General features: G+C 36.1%; 2 protein-coding genes across 2 annotated transcripts in view; one reads left to right on the top strand and one right to left on the bottom strand.

Annotated features, from left to right (window-relative positions):
• LOC128985315 (uncharacterized) overlaps positions 1-7,492 on the top strand; it is a 29,868-nt gene extending 22,376 nt beyond the window's left edge. Inside the window, exons 3-5 of the mRNA XM_054404708.1 lie at positions 4,746-4,914; positions 5,059-6,001; positions 7,489-7,492. Coding sequence (XP_054260683.1) covers positions 4,746-4,914; positions 5,059-6,001; positions 7,489-7,492 — 1,116 coding nt within the window. The remainder of the gene's footprint in view (positions 1-4,745; positions 4,915-5,058; positions 6,002-7,488) is intronic.
• A 3,217-nt stretch (positions 7,493-10,709) lies between these two features.
• On the bottom strand, positions 10,710-20,018 carry LOC128986476 (cytochrome P450 302a1, mitochondrial-like). The gene is made up of 10 exons (XM_054406873.1): positions 19,976-20,018; positions 18,651-18,856; positions 17,819-17,964; positions 17,396-17,487; positions 15,663-15,844; positions 14,553-14,757; positions 13,820-13,973; positions 12,713-12,961; positions 11,560-11,766; positions 10,710-10,820 (listed from the first exon to the last, which is right to left on the bottom strand). Exons 2-10 carry the CDS (start codon positions 18,832-18,834, stop codon positions 10,710-10,712), a joined length of 1,530 nt encoding a protein of 509 aa, XP_054262848.1. The 5' UTR covers positions 18,835-18,856; positions 19,976-20,018.
• Between the last annotated feature and the right edge of the window lie 3,663 nt (positions 20,019-23,681).

Consider the following 23,681-nt stretch of genomic DNA (forward strand, 5'->3'; position numbering starts at 1 on the left):
ATGAGCACACAATGTTTGGTGTACAGATCGCTTTTAGCTGTACTTTGTGTAGTTTGAAATTATAAAGACACGTTCTCGCTCGATTGTGAGAAAATGAAATTGATAACAGAGTGACCCAAGTTATGCTTTTAGTGAATTTCCCTATAGGGTAGTAGCTATTACAGGTGGCACGGTAAGACCAAGGTCCCCAAAGGCAAAAACACTATTCGTTCAAATATATATATATATACAAATTTTATATAGATTAATACATCCGTGAACGCAATAACTCAAGTCATTTTGGTCGGATTTATATGGAATTTGACATGCAGTAGAGGGCGTGACAAACATGAGTTCGCAAACCAGCGATCGGGTCATGAGAATGGGGTATTTTGGGTTTTGAAATGTAAAAAGAATGTTTTTTTTTTAATTTTTAACATTTAAACGTGGATATGCGCGATTTTAATCCAAACATAGTGTAGAGCTTAAAACACATAATTTTGTTATGGAAGCGTAGGCCTATACTGTATAAACTAGGCAATGGAGAAAATTACAAAAACTGTACTTTTAAAATTTAAGAATTTGTACAACGGGACTTAAACAGAAAACGTACACCTTAATACGTTCTACTAGATCAAATTTCGAGTTGACTGTCGGTTTAATATAGAGACTAGCTGTAACCTCGGGCTTTGCCCCGTTTAACTTCATAAGTATTCGCATGGCTCAATCATGTCCTGGTTGAAGTTCGTTCGCTACGCTCACTCACCTTTAGGTTGGAGCTCGTTCGCTACGCTCACTTGCCTTCAGGTTAGCTCGTTCGCTACGCTAACTCGCCTCCAGGTTGAAGTTCGTTCGCTACGCTCACTCACCTTTTGGTTGCAAATTAGCTGTTGTCATAAATTAAAAAAAAAAAAATGATAGTGCTGCACCCTGTTGGTAATCCTTGTAACTTTAATGCTATTGAACATCATAGAATAGAACTAACTTGTTTAATTGAAACAGCTGTTAAGATTCATTAATTCCTTTTAAATATGAAAAATCATAAGGTTAACATGGGAAACTCCAGAGCCACTGGGGCGAAGCCCGAGAGTCCGATCAGAATAAAAACTACTTAGTTTTCCTATTTAATGCCTAAAGAATCAGTGTGCCAAATTTCAGCTTCCTAGGTAAATGGGAAGTGGGAGAATTAGTGATGAGTGAGTGAGTGAGTGAGTCAGTGAGGGCTTTGCCTTTTATATATTTAGATTATAGTTTTTAAGTTGGTAGCTCTGTTTTCTTAAGCAAGTTAAATAGCTAATTACAGTAGCTGGGGACCGAGTTTTTCTCTGGGGAATTCATTAATAATTTTATATTCTAAAGTAGCCTTTGCTTATCAGTATTGATACAATGTTCTTCACTGATATATTTATTATCTTTTATAGTAAAGGTGCTGCAAATAATGTATTGAAATCGCAGTGGTTTGATAAACTACTAGTGGTCGTCCAGTGGTCGAAAACTCGACCAAAAATATGTAACTTACACGCATTGACTATTGGATACTGAAGTAGACATTTAATCTATATGGATCAGCTGTCGCCATTTTGAAAATAAAATAAAACGTGTAGCTGTGTGAGCCATTCACAGAATGTGTGTATACAATTAAATTTTCTACCTTATCTTTTTGTTACTGACAAGGTATATGGGTCATAACAGTTGCTTTAGCTCATAATAAGTCATTCCAAAAGTTTGATTTGGTAAAAAGCGTCGGGTATTCGACATAAATTATTCATTTAGATCAGAGCACTCTGTTGGTGGCTCACATCAACTACGACGAATTTAATTTAAAAACTGGCGACAACGTTAACATGGGGATGGAATGTGTAGTTGTAAGTCAAAGCATAGATAAAACATGTTTTATCAATGGTCAAAGGTACAGGCTTCTCTATTTTCACCCCACGCTGTAAATTAAACATATGATTGTAACTTTTTACATTTGTTTTGATTTTCTGTTTATATTTCATTGGTATTTCGTCACCAGCATAAGCATAAACATTTGGGCAACCCATAAAGCCCATGTTATTTTTTTTTAATTTCAAATAAATTTGTTGTGCTTATATTTGAGCCTATTTGAATTTTAAAAAATGGATTCTGCACATCTACAGGAAAATATCTGTCTAACAGTATGCGTAGATCTTCCCTGCAATACACACGAGCTGAGAAAAAAGGTTTTGAAGAAACATGCTTGCCTATAAATATACTGTATAGATTCGTCGTGAAGCAGATGCTTTCATTAATTTGTTTACGTTGTAATTGTTTGTTTTGACCCACATAACAATCATTGACAAATTTTGACTATAGAAATATTATCATAATTAACATTTATATAATAAATTAATTTGACATGCTATAATAACTTATATTGGAGATGTTAGCAATTAATAATGAAATGTATAGCTAAATTTTAATGTCCAACAAGGCCAATATATAATAATTTATTTTATTCACTTAGGAAACTAGGTTTCCATCATCAGGCTGTGTTTCCAGTTTACACTAGTACAAAAAGTAATATTTACTTCATAATAAATTAATTTTAAATAAAGTTAAAACAGATAATGTAAAGTATATTAAAAAAATATATAAAAAATCATATTAGAAAAAAATCTTTTGAATTTTAGATTTATTACAGTGTTGTTCTTGCAATTATTTTCAGTAATTCCGATAATTGGACCAATAATAATTGGATAGTAATATTATTTTTGGATAACAATAATAATTGGAGTTAATTATAACCAAGCTCATGCAAAATACAGAAGACCTGAAAAATCTGCCCTTGCAAGCCACAGTATTAATACAGGACATATTTTCAATTTGGGAAAACTAAAACTTTTAAAACAAATTATAAAACTTTAACATCTTAATGCTGGGTTGGAATCTTATTTTATAGAAAAAAAAAACAGACCAAAATTATTTATTAAATAATGAAGATGCCCCAATTGTTAACTCGGAATTACTGAAAATAATTACATCAAGAACAACACTGTTATAGGGCCTATCCAAAATACAAAAGATTACTTTTTCTAATATTATTTTTATATATTTTTCCAATATCCTTTACATAATCTGTTTTAACTTTATTTAAAACTAACTTATTATTAAGTAAAAAAAAATTAAGTAAATAAATATTTACTTTTTGTACTAGTGTAAACACAACCTGGTGATAGAAACCTTGTTTCCGAAAGCGCTTGTGAATAAAACAAATTATTATATATTGGCCTTGTTGAACATTAAAATTTAGCTATACATTTCATTGACATGCTAGGACATCTTTTAGTTACTTACTTCTGAAGCAGAGGGGATAGCAATCCTTGGAGCCTATATTCATGATATTAGATTTACAGCTTAAGGGAAAGGATAGAATGGTAATTAAAGTACAACATAGGAAATAGTTTGTAGATTACCGGGGAAATGAACGATTGCTAGTATAAAATTAATTGTCTTATTTGGACATAATTTATAGCATATAGTCAAAGATAATAAACCAAGAGCACGCTCTGCAGTCATGTAAACGTAAAGAACTAAGACGATTTTATGAATGCAAATAATTGTTATTAAATTATTGTTACCGTAACTATATTTTAAAAGTTTTCCAAGCTGTTTTAATTTTTTATTCACACAATGTAAAATCAAATTCATTTAAATTTCACCAAATGGGGTACCTAGGTTATAAAAGTTGGGCAATTTGATTTGGACAGGACCCTTAAACTCTGAGATGGAAATACTTTTGATTTAAATTTCAATAGTGAAATATATAAAAGAATAAAGTTGTGGTTGAGCTAAAAAAAGTCCTTTATAAATTGTGAAGTAATTATGAACAAAATTAGTATACTACTGTTTACCAGTCTCTCTCTCTATCTTTTAGATATTAATTGTTTGCATTCCCATTACGTGGTAGTAATTTATTAACAAATTAATTAGAAAATAGAAGCATTAAGGATTTCCCAGAAAATTCTCGTCCAATACTATTTATTGACAAAATCAACAAAACCCTTTGTTTGAAGTTCAGTTTTAGTGATGGTGGGTTTATGGTGTTTAAAGGGTTTTTCTGTGGCTTTTGCGGACATCTTCCATAACTATTGGTAAAAACTTTTTGGAATATGAAATTGAATTCCTGAAGTAAGAATTTATACAAAACATAACAAGGTGAGAACGTAACATAACCAGAACACAATCAATCTTCAAACACAATCAACGACACCTTATGAAAGACCTGTATAGAAATATGTGTTTGACATGATTGAAAAGATATTTAAATTCATGGATAAAAAAAAAAAAAAAAAAAAAAAAAACACCCTATGTAATGAAAATTATTAAGGTTTAACAAAGTAAAATTAAGTAAAGCCTGTGAATTAATAATATTAAGATGCGTCTCACAGTCTGGTCAATCGATAGAGGTAACATCTAACAAATAGAGAGCTAAAGATAATACCAGATAAACTAATATTCACATGGTTAATTTTTTACCTTTATCTGAATCATCCTATATTGTTGAATGTATAAAGAATCTTCTTGAACAAAACGTAAATTATTATCCAGGAACCAGGAGAATTGGCGCAGGTTTTTGTACTGTCTTTTATTGGATGATTACAGTGTAGTGATCAGCCCCATTCCAAAATGAAACCCTAAATTCACTAAGAAACTCATCCAATCTTTTCAAAATTGAAACTATTCAGTTTGTTCATAAATTAATAAATTAATAACGATATACTATAACTTAATTGATTTTTCAGAGGGTTTTCATGGTGTGGGCCACACTGGCCCTGGCTGTTTCGGCCGGACCGATACAGAAGAGAGACGCCTCCTTCGCCCATCTCCCAGGGTTTGTCAACACTAACCTCTTCGACGATGGATCATTCGGAAACCTTCTTCCTCCAAAGTTCATCCCTCAGATAACTCCCGGTGTGACACCTCTGAGATTTGTCAACGACGCACCTTACGCTCCTCATGAGGAGTATGGACCACCAGCGCCTTACGCACCTCCGCCACCACCTCCACCACCACCACCACCACCGCCGCCACCACCACCACCACCACCACCGGCAGAATATGGACCACCTGCTCCATACGCACCTCCACCGCCACCACCACCACCTCCACCACCACCACCAGAATATGGACCACCTGCTCCATACGCACCTCCACCACCACCACCACCTGAGTATGGACCACCAGCCCCATACGCACCACCTCCTGCACCTTATGCACCACCTCCACCACCGCCACCACCACCACCACCTCCTCCTCCTCCTCCACCACCAGCTGAGTATGGACCACCAGCCCCATACGCACCACCTCCTGCACCTTATGCACCACCTCCACCACCGCCGCCACCACCACCACCACCACCACCACCTCCTCCTCCACCACCAGCTGAGTATGGACCACCAGCCCCATATGCACCTCCTCCTGCACCTTATGCACCACCTCCACCACCGCCGCCACCACCACCACCACCACCACCTCCTCCTCCACCACCAGCTGAGTATGGACCACCAGCCCCATACGCACCACCTCCTGCACCTTATGCACCACCTCCACCACCGCCACCACCACCACCTCCTCCTCCTCCTCCACCACCACCAGCTGAGTATGGACCACCCGCCCCATACGCACCACCTCCTGCACCTTATGCACCACCTCCTCCACCACCACCACCACCACCTCCTCCTCCACCTCCACCACCAGCTGAGTATGGACCACCCGCTCCATACGCACCACCTCCAGCGCCTTATGCTCCACCTCCTCCTCCACCACCACCACCACCACCACCACCACCTCCTCCTCCACCACCAGCTGAGTATGGACCACCAGCCCCATACGCACCACCTCCTGCACCTTATGCACCACCTCCTCCTCCACCACCACCACCACCACCTCCTCCTCCTCCACCACCACCACAACCAGAGTATGGACCTCCTGCTCCATACGCGCCACCACCTCCACCACCACCTCCACCACCACCACCAGAATATGGACCCCCAGCTCCGTATGCACCTCCACCCCCTCCTCCACCACCACCACCACCACCACCACCACCGCCTCCTCCTCCTCCTCCTCCTCCACCTGAATACGGCCCTCCTGCTCCTTACGCCCCTGCTAAGGAATATGGAGCTCCTGGTGGTCTCTTCTTGTCTGACACGCCATCTTTCCAGAATTCGCCATTCCAAACCGTTGCCCTTGCTGATTCGAGGTTTCCTCTGAGAAGATAATCTAAGTCAATAGTGTTGTATGAAGTTTAGTGTTATCCAACAGAAAATCGTTGTACAGTATCGTCGTGATTTAAATTATTTCTTTTTTATACTTTAAAATAAATTTATTTGTGTGTATATCAAGCTTGTGGTACTTCTTTCAATCCGTTCATAGAGAAATAATAATTTAGTTCGGTTCCTTTTGAGCAACACTTTAGGCTCACTGAGTTATCATGTAAACTTTGAAAACATTGTAAATAAAACGTAAGGAATGACTTGCTTACTTCTTTTTTAATTTACTCTGACAGAATGTGTTTCATACTTGTAGATTCAGATTCAATAATACAGTTTACCTTAGTAGTAGAAAAATAGTTGGAAAATAAATGTCATGAACAAAAGAAAATCTCATAAATACCTAACAGTGGCAGATGTCATACAAGACTTGGCATTGCACTTTTGGGTTGTTTTGCCGATCTGGCCCTCATATGGCTTTTAACAAAATGGAGCAGTTCAACAATTTAACAAGTACAAATTTCAGTTTGAAAGAGGATGCTAAGTTAGGTTGTGATAAAAATCAGTATCAATCAATACACAAGTAGTGAGAAAAGTACCTAAAATTCCACTACAACTCAACTACTTAAAAATGTAGCTGGACACAGCTTTTAAAGCTACAAAATTTGAAAAGTAGCGTATCTACAGCTAACGCTACAAAAAAATTAGAGTGCGTAGCGTCGCTAAGTGTAGCGCACTACTTCCCAACCTGGCTCTATCACTAACTAAAGCTGTGGTAGGTAGCTGTTAGTCATTTTAGCTATTTTTCAATAGCTCATACATGACTACCCCACTTGACCTCATATTCAGTACAAAAAGAAGCATTAACAATTTGCAACAATAACTTTGTTTGAAAAGAAGAGAGTCGCAACTCTAAAAAGAGTCTGATGATGGTCTCATTAAATGGTATTTATTTAGTATAGGTGCCTCCAAATTAATTTTAAATTCTGATATCTTACTTTATAGTTTTTTTTTTTACCTACTGAATTAAAATATAACATAATTTTTCACCGCTGATGAATATTACTCAAGATATCGCCGTACAAATATACAACATTAGAATGAACAATGTAGGGTGGATGACATATTTACAAGTGGAATGAACTGTGGATGAAGTAAGCCTACAGTAGTACTTAACACCGTAAAGTATGTACTATTTCAAAAATGCTAGCATTATTGAAATAGTACATTAAGAGTTTTTCCAGGGTTTTAATTGTACAAAAACTGTCTTTAGGTGACATTAAGAAACAACTCGATTCATTATAACCTAAACTTGACCTTATCTTATCTAACCTACCTTCAAAGAAACTTGATTCAGTCACGAATTCGCTTAAAGCCTGACCGCCCACCCAGACGTGCCTTTTCTCACATCAAAAGAGGTTCTAGAGGTTTGGTTAGGTTAGGTTATGTTAGAACAGCACCATTTTATTATGTAATTCCTAAAGGGCAAAATATTAATCGTTAATAAGAATAAAATATACTGGTAAAAATAATAAATAACATTAAATGATAGAGCTGTGTTAGTTAACTTATTGGTCTTAATTTCCCGTATTTTAAAGTGTGGTGCAAGGCGTTGTACAAATAAGAATAAAATTACAAAATGGCTACCAAACTCATAAAAGGCAAGGTTTAACAACAAAACTAAATATTGGGCGTTCGGCATCTACACTTCATGTAAATTGGGGCTGATATATTTATTGGCAACTAGCTGAATACCCGTCCTTCGTACGGGGTTGGCGTATAAGAATAAAATAATGCTTATTGCAGCTATTCTCATGCTTTGTGTTTGCAATGGAAGAGGACACAGTTTGAGAAAATTTGGTTCTGTTAATTTACGGAAGCTATAGTATTACACATGTACCATAGCAATAGTGTTCTACCACTACACATAAACAATAAAAAAAGTAAATTATCGAATACTAGTTGTTACCCACGAGCTTCACCCCTTTGACTTCATAAGTTATAAGACTATTGATTGGTTAGGTTAATCTGAAATAAACAAAACAGAATACAATAATACAAAAAATAATCTCACTTGATTTTAATAAGGTAATAAATTGAAAGAATAACATACAAATGAATGCAGCTGAGGTATTTTAATATGGAAAGTTCCCTTTGGATAGCAATTACGACCTTATAGGGCAATTTAAGAAATAATGGACAGTTTAGCGCAAGGTTTCTCGTCATGACGAACATTTTAAGTATATGGTTATGGGGGTGTGACTTGTGGTTTTCTCAAAAGTTCATGGGAACTTTTGGCTTTATATATAGATTCACACAATATCAAAACATCATTTATAAATTAAAATCCTAAACTTAACTGTAAACAATCCTACTTTTATAGTTCTCATTAATCACAGCTTTTTGTTACGGCTTGGTTAAAATTAGCTATGTTGTTATAAACGAAAAAAAATAATAGTGCTGCACCCTGTTGGTAAACCTCAAAACTTGTTATTATATTGAATATCATAGAAAAACTTGTGTAATTGAAACAGCTGACAAAATCCCTTTCAAATATGAATACTCATAAGGTTAACATGGGAAACTCCAGAGCCACTGGGGCGGAGCCCGAAAGGATTTTTGAGATAAGAATATGTCTATATGTTAATTGGGGATGTAAGCTATCATCATACTAAATTTCAGCCCAATCCGACCATTAGTTATAGCGTGATTGACCTTCAAACAAACAAACAAACAAACAAACAAACACACAAACATTCACATTTATAATATTAGTAAGATTAAACTTAGGATATGGTGTAGTTGTTCACCTTTTACCTTTAATACATGATTTATGTCTAATATAAGTAACACCTCTGGCTTTATTCATCACATTTAAATTAAAAAAAAAGTTTAGTTTAAAAAAAGTAATTAAAAAAATTTGTCTACGTTATTTAGATATTTACGTTTTGACATGTTTACAGGATGTCTTTGAACGTCTTTTCTATGTTTAAAGTAATAATATGGCCATATTTGAATTTTGTGTTGATGGCTTTGTTTTTACATAGACAGTTTTCACTGAAAAAGCGCTCCCTTGACAAAGCCACAAAAATCTGACTGTGTAAAAACGGGGTCTGGCAAATACAATCCTTCCTTCCTTATCGTCCATGTGCATTATTTAAAGTCATGGGAAAGGTAACTTTTAGGGGAATTCCTTCTTAGTCAGTTTGAAAGGAATAAGGACTATTGCCTAGTAAGACAGTTTGGCCGGAGTCAACCATCTTTGCTTTGATAGTACAGTATGCCCAAGTGTGCTACAACCAATTTTGGACACTGCTTAGGTTTCTCATCAACATGATAATAGAGTTATTTTTAGCATGTATTTATGAGAGGACGTACCTGAGCGTATGTTATGAGAGGGATTTATGAGTTAAAATACTCTAATGGATACAACACAGTGTTTTACGTCCCTTGGTAAAGAACCGAATCATAACTGATATAAAAACCGTTTCCTGTCGGTAACAAATTCAACACAACAAACCATTCATTGAAACCTGTAGGCCTACAGAAAAAATAAGAGGTGATATTTGAAGATGGAATTCTTAAATGTACATGTCATAGAATGGTTTTATAGGTATGTCAAAATGAAGGCTATGTCGTAAATAAATAACTAAAAAAAGCTAAGGAATCCAAGCGGTACTTACTTTTAAATTGTTCTGGTTTAGACTTCTAAAGTAAAATCTTACTTCTTATTATAATCTTATTTCATCTCCAGGGTTATTTCTCGTAGGAAGCACAGGCCAAGTTTGTTGGTCGTCATGGATGAAGTAAAAACAAAACACTTGGATTTAAGAAGTAAATATTCGTTTGTTTTGATAAATTTTATTCACATGTTTCAGCTGATCGAATAACCTAAACAAACATTTCAAGTTTAACCCTTAGAGTGCCAGGCGAGAAATAAAAGTAACGCTAAAAAAATGCCGATGATTTTTCCCGAAGGTCGCGCTTAAAATGCCGAGCGTGATCTGGCGATTTTTAGGTTAAAATTTCGTAAAAATCGAATTTTCGATATTTCGACCAACGAAAATCGATGTATCGCATCTAGTAACTTTCGACTCAATGTTAATATATGGGTTAAAAGAATCCGAGTATCCATTCGGTTGTTATGACAACTGTTCGATCATTACGAAACGTCCGGTCACCCGGACGTTGGCACTTTTGGCTCGTTCTAAAAACGTCCGGTCGGCCGGACGTCGGCACTTTTGGCTCGTTTTAAAAACGTCCGGTTCCCCGGACGTTGGCACTCAAAGGGTTAAAATTAATTTATAACATAGATTTTGATCAAATAATGTTCCAAATTTATTAATTTTATACTAAGCTTTTTACATTTTAATAAAAAACACACCTTATTACCTTCCCTGTAGCAGTAATAATAACTTGGTAAACAGGTCATAGGATTTGTGAAAGTGGGGGTTTATTATTTTACAAGAGAATCAACTATGGGTGACAATGATATCAAGATCTATTTTTGAGTCTTAACAGAACTGGACCGTCGGGTTTGTTGATCAGAAGAGAACGAACATCCAGTTTTCCTCCTTCCCAGTTTAGCTCGTATTCTCGTACCATCTGCAACAGTGGCAAGATAGACAATCTCCAAGTTTTAGCCTCCTACAAGAACACCAGGGTTGGCGAAGTCATGGTTTTTTAGTTATTGATATAATCCAGTAAAAAGGAGTGTTAGTTTCAATAGTTTGAAACAAATGGGTGTGGAGGAATATAATAATTATGGTCTTTAACCTTTCATTTGCTCGTCCACATAGACTATTTGCATGTGCGTGGAACGTATCCAGCAAAGCAAGGTGTGAGCCGGTACAGTACAAGGGTGAACTGTACTGATAAAATGTTTGCAGCAATGACCAGTATCCAAACCCAAGACATCGCTGTCTTGAGCCTGAAATCCATGACACTCTTGACTGAGCCACCGACTCACCAAATATGCAGATGATAATACTGTAGGGGAGATTATGGAAGACCTGCAACTTCAGCTCACATTCAGCGATGATTTTCCACTTAAAACTTCACCTTAAAATATAATAAGTGTTCCTCACAGGAATATGTTTATTTCTGATTTGTTACAGTTACAATATAGTCTTATGTTTGAGGTAGGATAGGATGATAAGAGGAGAGAAGAGAGATGGCAAAGGGGGGAGTAAGAGAAAGGGATAGAAGATGGGGAAGCCTCGTCATCGCCTAGACCTGGAATAACAGAGTATACTTATGTATGCTAGCACTGTTATAGTCCACTATTTATTCCCTCTTATCCATATGACTCGAGAATGTTTGAAAGATTTGCATAGATGCTCACCCTAAGCAGGAGAACCTGTAGTGCCTGCTCGGCTAGTCTCCTGGCAATACAAGCCCGAGGACCATGTCCAAAGGGCAGCACAAGGTACGGGCTGCAGGTCCTGTACTCTGGAGTGCCCTTCATCCACCGAGCAGGTATGAAGTCATTGGGCTGAGGGAAGTACTCATCTAGTCTACATGTTACTTGGTTCTGGGTCACCACAACTGTCTGAAAATTCCACATTGTTAGGAAAATATTAAATGTAATGCACTAATGCACAAAGATAAATTGTATCATTGGTCTAGGATGATGCTAAGTGGGCATCACACCATATAACGGTAAAATATCATAATTTTAAAATAAAGGCCATTAGCTATGAAACATCATCTGATCCCCTCTCCACCTACATTATAACATCGTCCATGTCCGTCCATCTCTCAACCACAGTCAACTTCCAGCAGTCCAACCAAAACAACATGTGTGTGGCCGAGCCTTACAAATTTAATTGTTGTCTTTATTCTACATACCTGAATTCAATACTGTTATTGTTTAAGCCACACAAAAATACAGTTGGTATTACAACAGTATACAGTTAGTATACAGTTGGGTGGTCAAATATTGTAATGGCAAAAGTATGTGAATTTTATATGAAAATGATAAGTTAGACGTAACTGATAAATTAGAAAAACGTTTTAGAGTATATCTCTAAAATTAAGACTACCAACATCTTCTGATTCAACTCATCAAACAACCAAAAAACAGTTTAATAAGAGACCTAACCAGCTCAGTGGTAATCGATAAATTAGGAAAACTGTTTCACTGTTTCAAATTTAAAGTATATCACTCAGACTAAGTCCACCCAGGCCCCACTTTGGGTCACAGCCCAGAGCGCCAAATTTACAAAAAGTTGTTCACCCTATTGTTTTGAATAATTTTGTTGTAAACTTTTCTTTAAAGAAAATCTTAATTTTGGAACAAGAAAAACTACTCTGCTTCGAAGCAGAATTTTAAACTCCAAACAGCTTTAAAACTCTTTTTCAACTACTTTAATTAAACATTTTCCCAGTAATGGGAATGGGGGACAAACCTATTTGCATCCCAGCAGTCAGGACACTATTTATTTACTTTAAATACATCACCTCATCAAAACTTAAAAACACCTTTCAACACTTACACCAGCAGGTACGTTGTAGCCTGAGAGGACAGCATCCTTAGCGAGTATCCTGCCAACTCCGACAGACACGGGGTTGAGCCGTAGAGTCTCTTTGACCACAGCCCTGCAGACGACGGCTTGTGTGAGACTAGTGGAGGTTATAGCATCAGTAGACGACGGAAGCAGACGACAAGCTTCTTCATACAGCTGTGTCTGCACTTGGGGGTGAGTAGCCAGGTGGTACAGGGCAAAGCAGGAGGTGTACGTTGTCTGCAACAGTTGATCACTTGATTTAGTATAGATCAAGAATGTATTTTGTAAAAGAGCCTGAACAATAAGCATACAATTTGGTTAAGCTTTTATTTGAAAGAGGGATGACAGCAGACATACCTTGGAAAATGTCTAGTAAGTCTGTACAGAAACAACGTAATATTTCGTAATGTTGGGATTTGGTTAAGAATAGACAAAGAAAGCTTGACAATTGATGCAGTGTTGCTACATTTCACAGGTTTATTTACATTATTTACAACAAATACCACCAGTGAGTCCAGTGAAAGCTAGTAAACCTACGTAAATGGCAAAAAAGAGGGATTTAGAGTAATCCTATAGGATAGTGAGTCATTAGTGAGTCGGTGGCTCAGTCGGTAGCGTCGCGGACTTCGGGCCCAAGGCAGCGATGTCGTGGGTTCGGATCCTGGTCACTGCCGATAACATTTTATCAGTACAGTTCACCTTTGTACTGTACCGGCTCACTCCTTGCTTTGCTGTAAATGATCCACGCACGGGCGCTTAGTCTATGTGGACGGGCAAATGCAAGGTTAAAAGAGGCCGCCAACCTCTTTAAAAAATAAAAAAAAATAAAAATAACAACATTAAACTACAGTAGTTGTTACCTTTTTAGTTACCTCTGTTCTAATTGTAGTTAGTCTTTGTAGTATAGCTGGTATCTTCAGGGGAGTCTTATACACACTATATGCCACACAAAGTGGAAACATGTGCAGGATAATATACAACTATACCCTATACCCATAAGAATATTATTGGTACCTCAATTCCAAAATGAAGCACTGTACAAGACCATCAACAAATTTCTTGTTTTTGTCTCCAGTCACTGCAGGATGTACTCACAGTGTCTATCCCAGCCAATATCAAGTCTACAGCCATCCCGTAGATGTCTCTTATGTTGAGATCAGCAGCTGCTAGGTACTGGGCCACAAGTGACGAGCCTGCCTTCCCGCCTTCTCTTTCTTGCTGCACCTTGTTTACCAGCGCGACAGCAGTCCTAGAGTAAATATGTATACCGTAAACCAATTTTGAACTTTCTATTGGTGTTTTCCCTTATTGTGTGTATACTGTGTAATTATACACAGTAATTACTGTGGTACCAGTACTGCATTTATAATAGAGTAGTAGTTATGACATGTATCTTTTAATTTTAATACTACCTTCTCCCCGTTTTTAGTTTGGACATTGGTCCAGACTTGATGTTGTTCAAACAAGGGTAAGGCCAATACTGCTTATGCTCGTTCAGATTGTGTGGATAACCTGTCTTCTACTCTGTGTTTTAGTTTTTCATATTGCATACGGTTGTTATAAATGAAAAAGGAACTTATATTATTTATTAGCCCATAAATCCAGAAGGTGTTTATGGTTCAGCTGTATTTTAGTTTGAATAGTGATCCAGCCTCTAATGTGTCCAAACAAAAACGGAGTTGTCTCTGTATTATGATAGCAAACCTACTCAAACTATTAAACATGTTAAAAATATGCGGCATAGAACCTCATCAAAATATCGGACCTCATCATATACACTATACTATTCAACAATACTACTACAATAACACAATCAGAACTAATTTACAGCTCAAGTGTGTGCAGAGCCTGCTCCAGTTTGCGGTACAGAGGTGTTCGAACCCATCGCCACAGTTGCGGGCCATTGTCTGTCCGCAGTATGCAGCTGTTGGTGGTCGCCGCAGCACTGATCAGCTGTGAACTGCGCGACTGTGACAGCTGTTCTGGGTCTGAGAAACTCTGTAGTCTTGTGGAGAACGCTGTCATGCAAGTCACTGGAATGTTGTGCATGAAAGAATGTTAGACCTTTAGGGTACTTCAGGTGAACAGTACCCAGTACCTACTATAGTCTGTTCACAAAATGTAGGTGATTTAAGGGGGAGGTTTCCTGGGTTCCCCCCACTTTTGTAGCTTAATCTATACATCAGCTGATCAGCTGTCGCTTTTGTTTCAAATTTAAAGTGAGGGATGGGGTTGGAATCGCTTCCCCTCAAACCTATATTTTATGAACGGAGTATCATGCAAACAGGAGAGACTGTTGATGATGAGGAAAGTACAACTGCCAATAAGGCACAAAAGTTTACGATTTTTAACATGTTTAGCCTCTGGATCACGTATTTTATAAATAAAAGGTTAACTACCTGTAGTAGGCCTACTGTCGGTGATCCCGGCTTAGGTCAGCATCTAAACCCGGATCACCGACACTACTACCGGTATTCCGTTATTTAACCTTTTATTTACAATTTTTATTTTTATAAAATCCTTCCATGCAAATTACCGTACAAGATGGATTGACAAACACAACTAAATGGGTACGGTACGTCAAAAAGTAACAAAAATACAACAAGTAAAATCTTAGATTATAGGCTAAATGTTGTCCCAGAATTTACTTTATTTACCATGATTTTAATATTATGGTATTTTTATAGCTGGCTGTGCATCTATAAAAAATGAAAATCTGTACATCTACATCTTTTTCTACACTAATAATTGGTTTTTATAAATTTTTAAAACTGATCAAAACACACTCTTTCTGCATTGGAAGTGCAGATTTTTTGTGAATTTTAACATTTAGTTTTATTTTCATCCTCCTGAGTTTTGATAGTCATTCATTTATATTTGTATGTAGTTGTTGGTGCCTAAAGACATTCTACAAAGTAACAGACTGGTTTTTACTTACATTCCAGATGCAAACGGGAAAGTTTAGGCAAAAAGTCTGTTGTTGGTATTGAGTTTTTGGCTGCGTACTTGGTAAACTCTGTCATGATAGTGTCAGTGACAGGCAAGTGCGAGCGCACATCCTGCACTCGACTGAGACAGCGCTGGAAAACTGAGCGCAACTTCCACCACTCCTCCCCATTACTGGAACCATAGAAGAATCAGTGTGTAGAAAATATTTTGGAAATTATTATGTGAAGGGTCTCCTCTGTGATATAGACTCATGGACCAAACAGATTAGAACCTGAGAAGACCATCTTTTAAGGGCAGTTAGCAGGCAGGTTACCTGCCTCAGGAAACTTGAAATACACTAGGCAGGTAACCTACCCTAGTAGCCTGTCACCTGACTTTGCCTACTGCCTTTGTTACTGGTGTAAACACAGCTTTAGGTTTATTTCTCAAAAGGAAGTAGTGGAGTAGATATTTCACCAAACAAGCACCATAAAGGTTTTGCCATAGGATACTACTATTGATTTTGAATGGTGAAATTGATATCCCCATTGATATGAACCAGCTGTAAACAAGTTTTCCCAAAGAATAAATAAATAAATAAATAAAAAGGCCTTTATTTACAAGCGAGTTTCATATACATGATTTTCAAACTTACTCAAGTCAAACTAAAACTAAACTATCCTAATATATACAGAAATTTAATATAAAAAAAAATCCAAAGAAAAAACATTTACAATTTACATTTGTTTTTCTGCATTGCGGCCCTGAATGAGCCATACGATTTGGAGCTCTTTATGTCCTGAGGGAGGCCATTATACAACTGCGGGCCAAAATAAGAAAATGACTTTCTTCCAACCTCAAGCCTCACTTTAGGAAAGTGAAGCCTGCGGTCGGAACGAGTACCACGCAGGCAGATCTCCCCCCTGTACTTAAGCCTCTCGCTGAGGTACTGAGGCTCTCCCAGCGTGAGCACTTTATGGACCAGGCAGAAGGTCAGCCTCCGCCTGCATATTTCATCCATTGGGATGAGCTTTGCAGCATCTCGGAAGGAGGACACGTGGTCAAAGCGGTTAAGGCCAAAAATGAACCTTATTGCAGAATTTTGAATTCTTTGAACTCTTGCCATATCCTCCTTAGAGATGCTATTTCCATATGCAGGAAAACATACTGTGGTTAAATGTACACTTTATGAGTTTGCATGTACCCGGTTTAAAGTTATTCTAGTCTCTCTTTTTATTGTTTTAACTATGGTGTAGTTTGAGGTAGGGATAACCAATGTTTATAATAAGTTTCTCTTTCAATTTGACACAATTAGTTTTGGTGTATAAAAAAACAGTTTATTACAGCAGCACACTACACTCCTTTCAAAACAAACTATTTCTTTCTTGACGTAATGCACCTAGCTTCAACAATGCAGATTCTATTTAGAAATGCAAGATGACGTGAATTATAGAAGGAAATGATCTGTGTACGTTAATTACTGGCCAAGACCAGCTGTTTTCTCGCCAAGACCAGCTGATGAATGATCAAGAATAGCTGTGTTTTCTCCTTGTTGTTTTGAGACATGGACTTACTTTAAAGCTCATTAAACTCCCAATAGAGTACTGCTTGACTCTTGGATTGATTCCATAATAAATGCTTCTGTAGGAGAAGTGTTTATCTCCCAAGCTTAATTGCCAGCTGTATGTTTCTGATATTTTATTCCTTATGCTTTAAAGTTTATCTTATCTTTCTCATACTTACGTTGGTAAAAGCCCTCCAGAGTTATAAATATGTGGCCGATCCCTCCGATACTTCTGGAGTGCAAGGTGACTTCGGCGTTCAGGGTAACGACCCTGTGCAAGATATATCAGCTTCAGTACAGATATTTAAAAATATTTCCCCACATCATCCTCATTCATATTTAAATTATGATTTTTATTGAATATAAAATCGAAAATATTTACAACTATTAATTTTCAGTATCTACTAGCTTTACCTTTACTTAGCAATGAGGCTTTACTACAGGTAGAAAATATTTGAGCCCTTTTCAGCAGCTAAAATGAACAGTGACGTTTTCATGATTTTTATACTAACCACGGGTACTTTTTTGTTTCAACAAATATATTTCCTATAAATTTAGCGTAAATTAGTTAAATTAGATTAAAACCTTCTTGACTGTATTACCTCACACCGATACACTGTTTCAATGTCTTCAGGAGTGTAGACCCAAACAACAGACACCCCCGGTACAATGTCTTCCCTCACTAGAGGTCCGTACTTCCGCAGCTTACGTAACCCATTCACGTGCAAGTGGTCAAATCTGTACTCTCCTAAAAGAAATATTTGGATCATATAAGATTACCTTAAAACAAGTTTAGTGAAATAAGGGAGTTATTTGAAAAGTGCAAGACTTTACATTGTAAAATCTGTTTTGATTTCAGGTTAGATTTTGGTGTACTGGTTTTGACTTGTTTCTCTCTTATTTCAGGGCAAATTTTACAGTATCTGCTTTACTTTGATTAATATACTGTGCTAGAAAATGTGCAGAAAAGTTGGTAAATATAAGAATATAGGCCTAAGGAAATTTAGATAAAGGTATCAACGCATGAGCACAAAATGAAAACATTACTTGTCATTGGCTTGTCGTCTTGTATAAAAGGAGAACATTGTTAAAAATGTACCAATTATAGTGATAAAGTATCTTAGTACGTAGTTCATAACCTTTTCCAGTGCATTATGTTTTAAGATATAGATTTTGTATAAAATCTCCAAACTTCAGTCTACAGGATGTGACCAGTCAAGTTTTAATACACTTATCCATCCATCCACATAGGTTGAGTGTTTTCATACATCTTTCCCCATAGATTACTCATACCACTTGAAAATACAAAATAACTTAAATCATTTTTCAGTTTTCAATCTCCGTGGATGGTCTAAGTTCGGACAGACCCTTCTAAACTTAATTGCTTCGAGCTAAAAAAAATAAAAAAAAATAATAGTTGTCTAATTGTCTTACCCAAAAGAGGAACATAGTTCCACAGAGTACCAACTAATGGTAGAGATTTTGGACCAGGAATGCTATTGAAAGGTTTTGCTCCTGTCTTTGTTTCCTGAACATCTGCTCGTATTGGACAGCTTAGATTCCTCTTCGCCAAATATTTTCTAGCAGTGCTTCCAGCGTACTTCTTGAAGACTTTCATACTATATGTGATATGTTAATTCCTGTGAAAAAATACAATGTTAACTCATAGTTGGTATAATAAACTTTTCACATTTTGTATATTACAATACATCTTTTTAAAGCCACGAATGTGAAGTAACCTATAGGCTATTTAGTAAATTTTATAGTCAATTTAATATTTAATTTTTCAATCCTTACAGCAAAAGCCACACCATTTTACAAAATATCTCCCTCAAGAACATTTTACAAAACAAATAGGCCTATGTATTATTAAATAAATTTTGTCTGCAAACAATATTTGCCACGAATATTTTATTAATTTGGGTTTCTTTATAAAGCTCCACCAGTCAGTGTACCTACTATCATGCTACTATCTCAAACTCTGACCTCTAAAAATCACAGAAGTTTATATTCTTAATATTATTATAAAGTTGACATGGGAAAATAATATTATGTCTATGATCTGATCTAATCAGTGTTTAACTGTGTACCTAATTAGATCACAAGGTCAATATTGATAGTGAATATATTATTTAGTTGGATATGTAGCAGTAGTGTGGAACTAACTAGTTGTAGTTAACATACCAATCATAGGTTTACAATTTTAGTAAGAGAAAAATAAAAATAAATACTTGTATTTTCTTAACTTAAAATATATTTTAAAATACACATACAGTAGGTATGGTACTCAAAGAGTGAAATACTGGAAGGAATTAATATTATTTCCAGTTAGAATGGATTGTTTACTTAATAAATTTAAGAATTCAATAAAATTTTGTGTTTTTATCTAGAATACTGCTACATGTAACGATTAACCTACTAAGGAGATAACAAATAATGTAGCATGATTTAAAAACTTTATTTATTAAGTATCATTGCACTTGCACATTTTATCAATGACATACACAGATTTGTAAAATGGGTTTTTACTTTATTTTACATATTACTCCATGGAGTTTTGTGAATTAATATTCACTTTTTTATATTCTTAGTGGAATTAAATTAACTATTATTGTATTGTATGGATTGTTATTCTTCTTTGAAATGTTAATACTGATGATATCCACAAATTTAATTACTGGCACTGTTAATTGCAGTTAATTGTTGTAAGTCAATAATGTTTAAAAGTTTAAACAGAATTGCTAGGTTAGGTCACTTACCTCCAAATCTGAGCTGTCTGCAGGGTGCCAACCTTTCAGCAACTATGGATCAAAACAGAATGGCAATGGAGTTATTTTCAAGGTCACATTTCCAGGTTATTCACATTGTTCACATCATAATACAGCTGATCAAATCTTCTACACCTTTCTTCACAAGTAAACAGCTCAAAACCATAAAACAATTTAAAATTATTGTTAAGTATTTCATATTATATGTGGCTTGCAGACCAGACCTGTTAAAAATGAATAATTATTTAAAATAATTTAATTGTAGTTTTTATGTTTTTTGACAAAAGATTTAGTTTGTAAGTCCTGCTGATGTTATATTGGTTTTATTCTCATCCAACCAAAAACACAATAAAACATTTAGTAGTTTTACAAATAATTAGCTAAAATATTGTGCACTTGGACACTTTTAGATAATATTTAATAATAATTTTGAGTTTTCAATGCCATTGTCATATTTAATATTTTTTGTACGGCCACTGTTCAAACCTTGGTCTTGTTAGAACTCTCCATCAGTAATGTATACTAAATGTTTACCTAAAATAACTATAAAAATTACCCCCGCCACAGCAAACCTGCAGACTAAGCGAATCAATGCCATTTGCCTGATTGAAATGTAGGCCTACACTTAAATGTCTCCTTAAAAATATCACATTTTTATTCCCTATTTAAATAGAATTAGTTTAACGATTACTTAGGTTTACTGCAACAGGGAGGGTAAAAGTGTTTTTTATGTTATTAGTTTAGTAAGAAATAAATGCATTTTCCAAATTTGATCAAAATCTATATATATTACTGTACTAGCTGACCTGGCGAACTTCGTATCGCCTAAGTTATAGGTTTCCCCTAAGACAGACCGATGGAAAGAAAGTACCGTTACGTTTAATTTTCAAGATGATCTCGTTCGCATCGCTCAATCACGTCCTGGTTGAAGTTCGTTCGCTACGCTCACTCACCTTTGGGTTGGAGCTCGTTCGCTACGCTCACTCACCTTTAGGTTGGAGCTCGTTCGCTGCGCTCACTTGCCTTCAGGTTAGCTCGTTCGCTACGCTAACTCGCCTCCAGGTTGAAGTTCGTTCGCTACGCTCACTCACCTTTTGGTTGCAAATTAGCTGTTGTCATAAATGTAAAAGAAATAATAGTGCTGCACCCTGTTGGTAATCCTTGTAACTTTAATGCTATTGAACATCATAGAACAGAACCAACTTGTTTAATTGAAACAGCTGTTAAGATTCATTAATTCCATTTCTCATAAGGTTAACATGGGAAACTCCAGAGCCACTGGGGCGGAGCCCTTTTAAGAATTTCGAAACGGGAAATAGTTTACGTCCGATTCGCATACCTACAGAATTTACACACCAAATTTCATAACGATCGGTGAAGTCGTTCCGGAGGAGTTTGCAGACAAACACTGTGACACGAGAATTTTATATATTAGAGATATAAAAGAGGAACTATATGTACCTTATGGACTCCGAAACGGCTCGACAAATTGTAATACAACTTTCAGGCATTATTAAGCATTATTCAAGGATGGTTTGTGTGAAGTTTGGAGAAGATCGCAGATCCGTCAAAAGGGCTCCGCCACAGAGGGTTTTGAGGGGTCCAATGTCAGACTTTTGGAACTACAAATGTTAACAAATAAATATAATTTAAAAGCAGATGTTTACATTCACCAACTGTTGGTTTGAATAATCACAACATTCTATTAGTCATGATTTGGAATAGTGCCACAATATTTCCACATAATGCAGAACAGAAAACTATTTTACTTTTAGATTAGTCCAAATATATTAAACCCCAATCGCAGCACACCTGTGCACTCAGCAACCTTTAAATTCTCCCCTACTGTATTAAATATGTAAACATATAAAGTAAAAACTTATATTCATACACCTAATACATATATAAAGATATAGATTGGAAAGAACAAATTAACTTTTAAAATAATAGTTGTTAACGTAGCAACGCGCGCCGGGTAACTAATAGTATACATATGTATATATAGATATCCATATATAAATCCTAAAGTACCAAATGAACTTTTGAGAAAACTACAAGTCCCCCATAAATCATACCGTACTTAAAATGTTCGTCATGAGGAGAAACCTTGCACAAAACTATCCATTATTTCATAAATTGCACTTCAAGTTCATAATTCCTTTCTAAAGGGAAGTTTTCATATACCTGTTAAAAATACCCCAGCTATACGGTACTTATAGCCTATTTGTTTGTTATTCTTTCTACTACCTTATTGAAATCCGGTGTGTTTATTTGTCTGTATTACTGATGTATTCTGTTTTGTCTATTTCAACTTAACTTTAATCTTTAATACAATAATACTTATGAAGTCAAACGGGGTGAAGCGTTAAGCCTTTAACTCCCACAGGCCGCGGCCTTCGAAGTGGCAACGTCGCAAGTAGGGTTTTAACAGCTGTTTTGTTTGGAAGAAGCTAATGGTATTTGTGTATTTACGAAAGCTTGGTTACTGGACTATGAAAATATTGACTCCACTTTGACTCACTGACGAGCAGCCCGCACCTCTGTTCGCCGGCAACCCTTGAACGCTTGTCGCGAGAAGACCGTAACATGTACAGATAATGTATAGATTTTCAATTCATATTGTTTTGGTTTTTCAATTCTGTATGTTTTATTTTCATTATTTTAATAAATGTATGTTCATACATTTAAATTTAAATCAATAAAGTGCGAATTAATGAGCTGATGTCACCTGTCTGCCATGTTAACTTATGGGACGTCTGAACCCTACTTGCGACGTTGCCAATTCTACCAGGCCGCGGCCTGTAGTTAAACGCGGCCACCTTTAACTCCAGGCTGTGGCCTTCGAAGTGGCAACATGGCAAGTAGGGTTGAAATAGCTGTTTTGTTTGGAACCAGCTAATGGTAATTTGTGTATTTTTTAAGAATACAAAAGCTTGTTTACTGGGCTATGAAAATATTTACTCCAATTTAATGTACAAAAATAGATTTTCAATTTAAACATTGTTTTGGTTTTCAATTCCATATATTTTATTTTCAATCTTTTAATACATTTATGTTCATAAATTTAAATGAATAATACGCTAATTAATGAGCTGGTGTCATCTGTCTGCTATGTTATCTCAATGGGACGTCTAGCGCTAGCTAGACAAAACCACTTGCAACGTTGCCAATTTTACCAAGCCGCGGCCTGGACTTAAAGGGAGTCGTGAGTTAAAGAAAGGAGACCGTGCTAACAGCTAGTATATATATCTAAATTTGAACGAATAGTTTCACGCAATTATCATAAAAATGCTGAGGCCTGCTGCATATGCACACAACCCCATTCTTAAACTGAATAAATACACTTATTTATACAAACTGCAGTGCAGACACCACAGAGACACCACTGAGCTGTTATAATTTTAGCTCAGTGAGAGACACCGCTATCATCAACAATGTTAAAAAAATTGATAATTGATGTTCTAGGCTGTAACCATAAACATTAAACAGATTTTAGTGTAATTTAGATCAGAACATATCCGTGTTGTATCTAGGTTAGTTATATTTCTAAGCGAAAAAATCCATGTTGTTTGAAAGGTGCACTACGGTTATTAAGAATGAATTCACCAAAAGATTCTCAATCATTTACTTATAAACAGCAAGTAAATAATGCATGAACTGTCGTCAAATTATACATTTTGAATAGTATACAACTTCC

The sequence above is a fragment of the Macrosteles quadrilineatus genome, unplaced genomic scaffold (genome assembly GCF_028750875.1).
Source record: "Macrosteles quadrilineatus isolate MER2022 unplaced genomic scaffold, UCM_ALF_1.0 Scaffold_2__2_contigs__length_208266976, whole genome shotgun sequence".
Taxonomy (NCBI): domain Eukaryota; kingdom Metazoa; phylum Arthropoda; class Insecta; order Hemiptera; family Cicadellidae; genus Macrosteles; species Macrosteles quadrilineatus.

What these genes read in the sequence shown, in the direction of transcription:
- LOC128986476 (XM_054406873.1), bottom strand. Translation starts at nt 18,834, where the DNA reads ATGAAAGTCTTCAAGAAGTACGCTGGAAGCACTGCTAGAAAATATTTG. An exon ending in TATTGGCTGGGATAGACACT is followed by an intron (nt 12,962 to 13,819) that starts GTGAGTACATCC and finishes CAACTGTTGCAG; the next exon opens with ACAACGTACACCTCCTGCTT. An exon ending in GCTACAACGTACCTGCTGGT is followed by an intron (nt 11,767 to 12,712) that starts GTAAGTGTTGAA and finishes TGGAATTTTCAG; the next exon opens with ACAGTTGTGGTGACCCAGAA.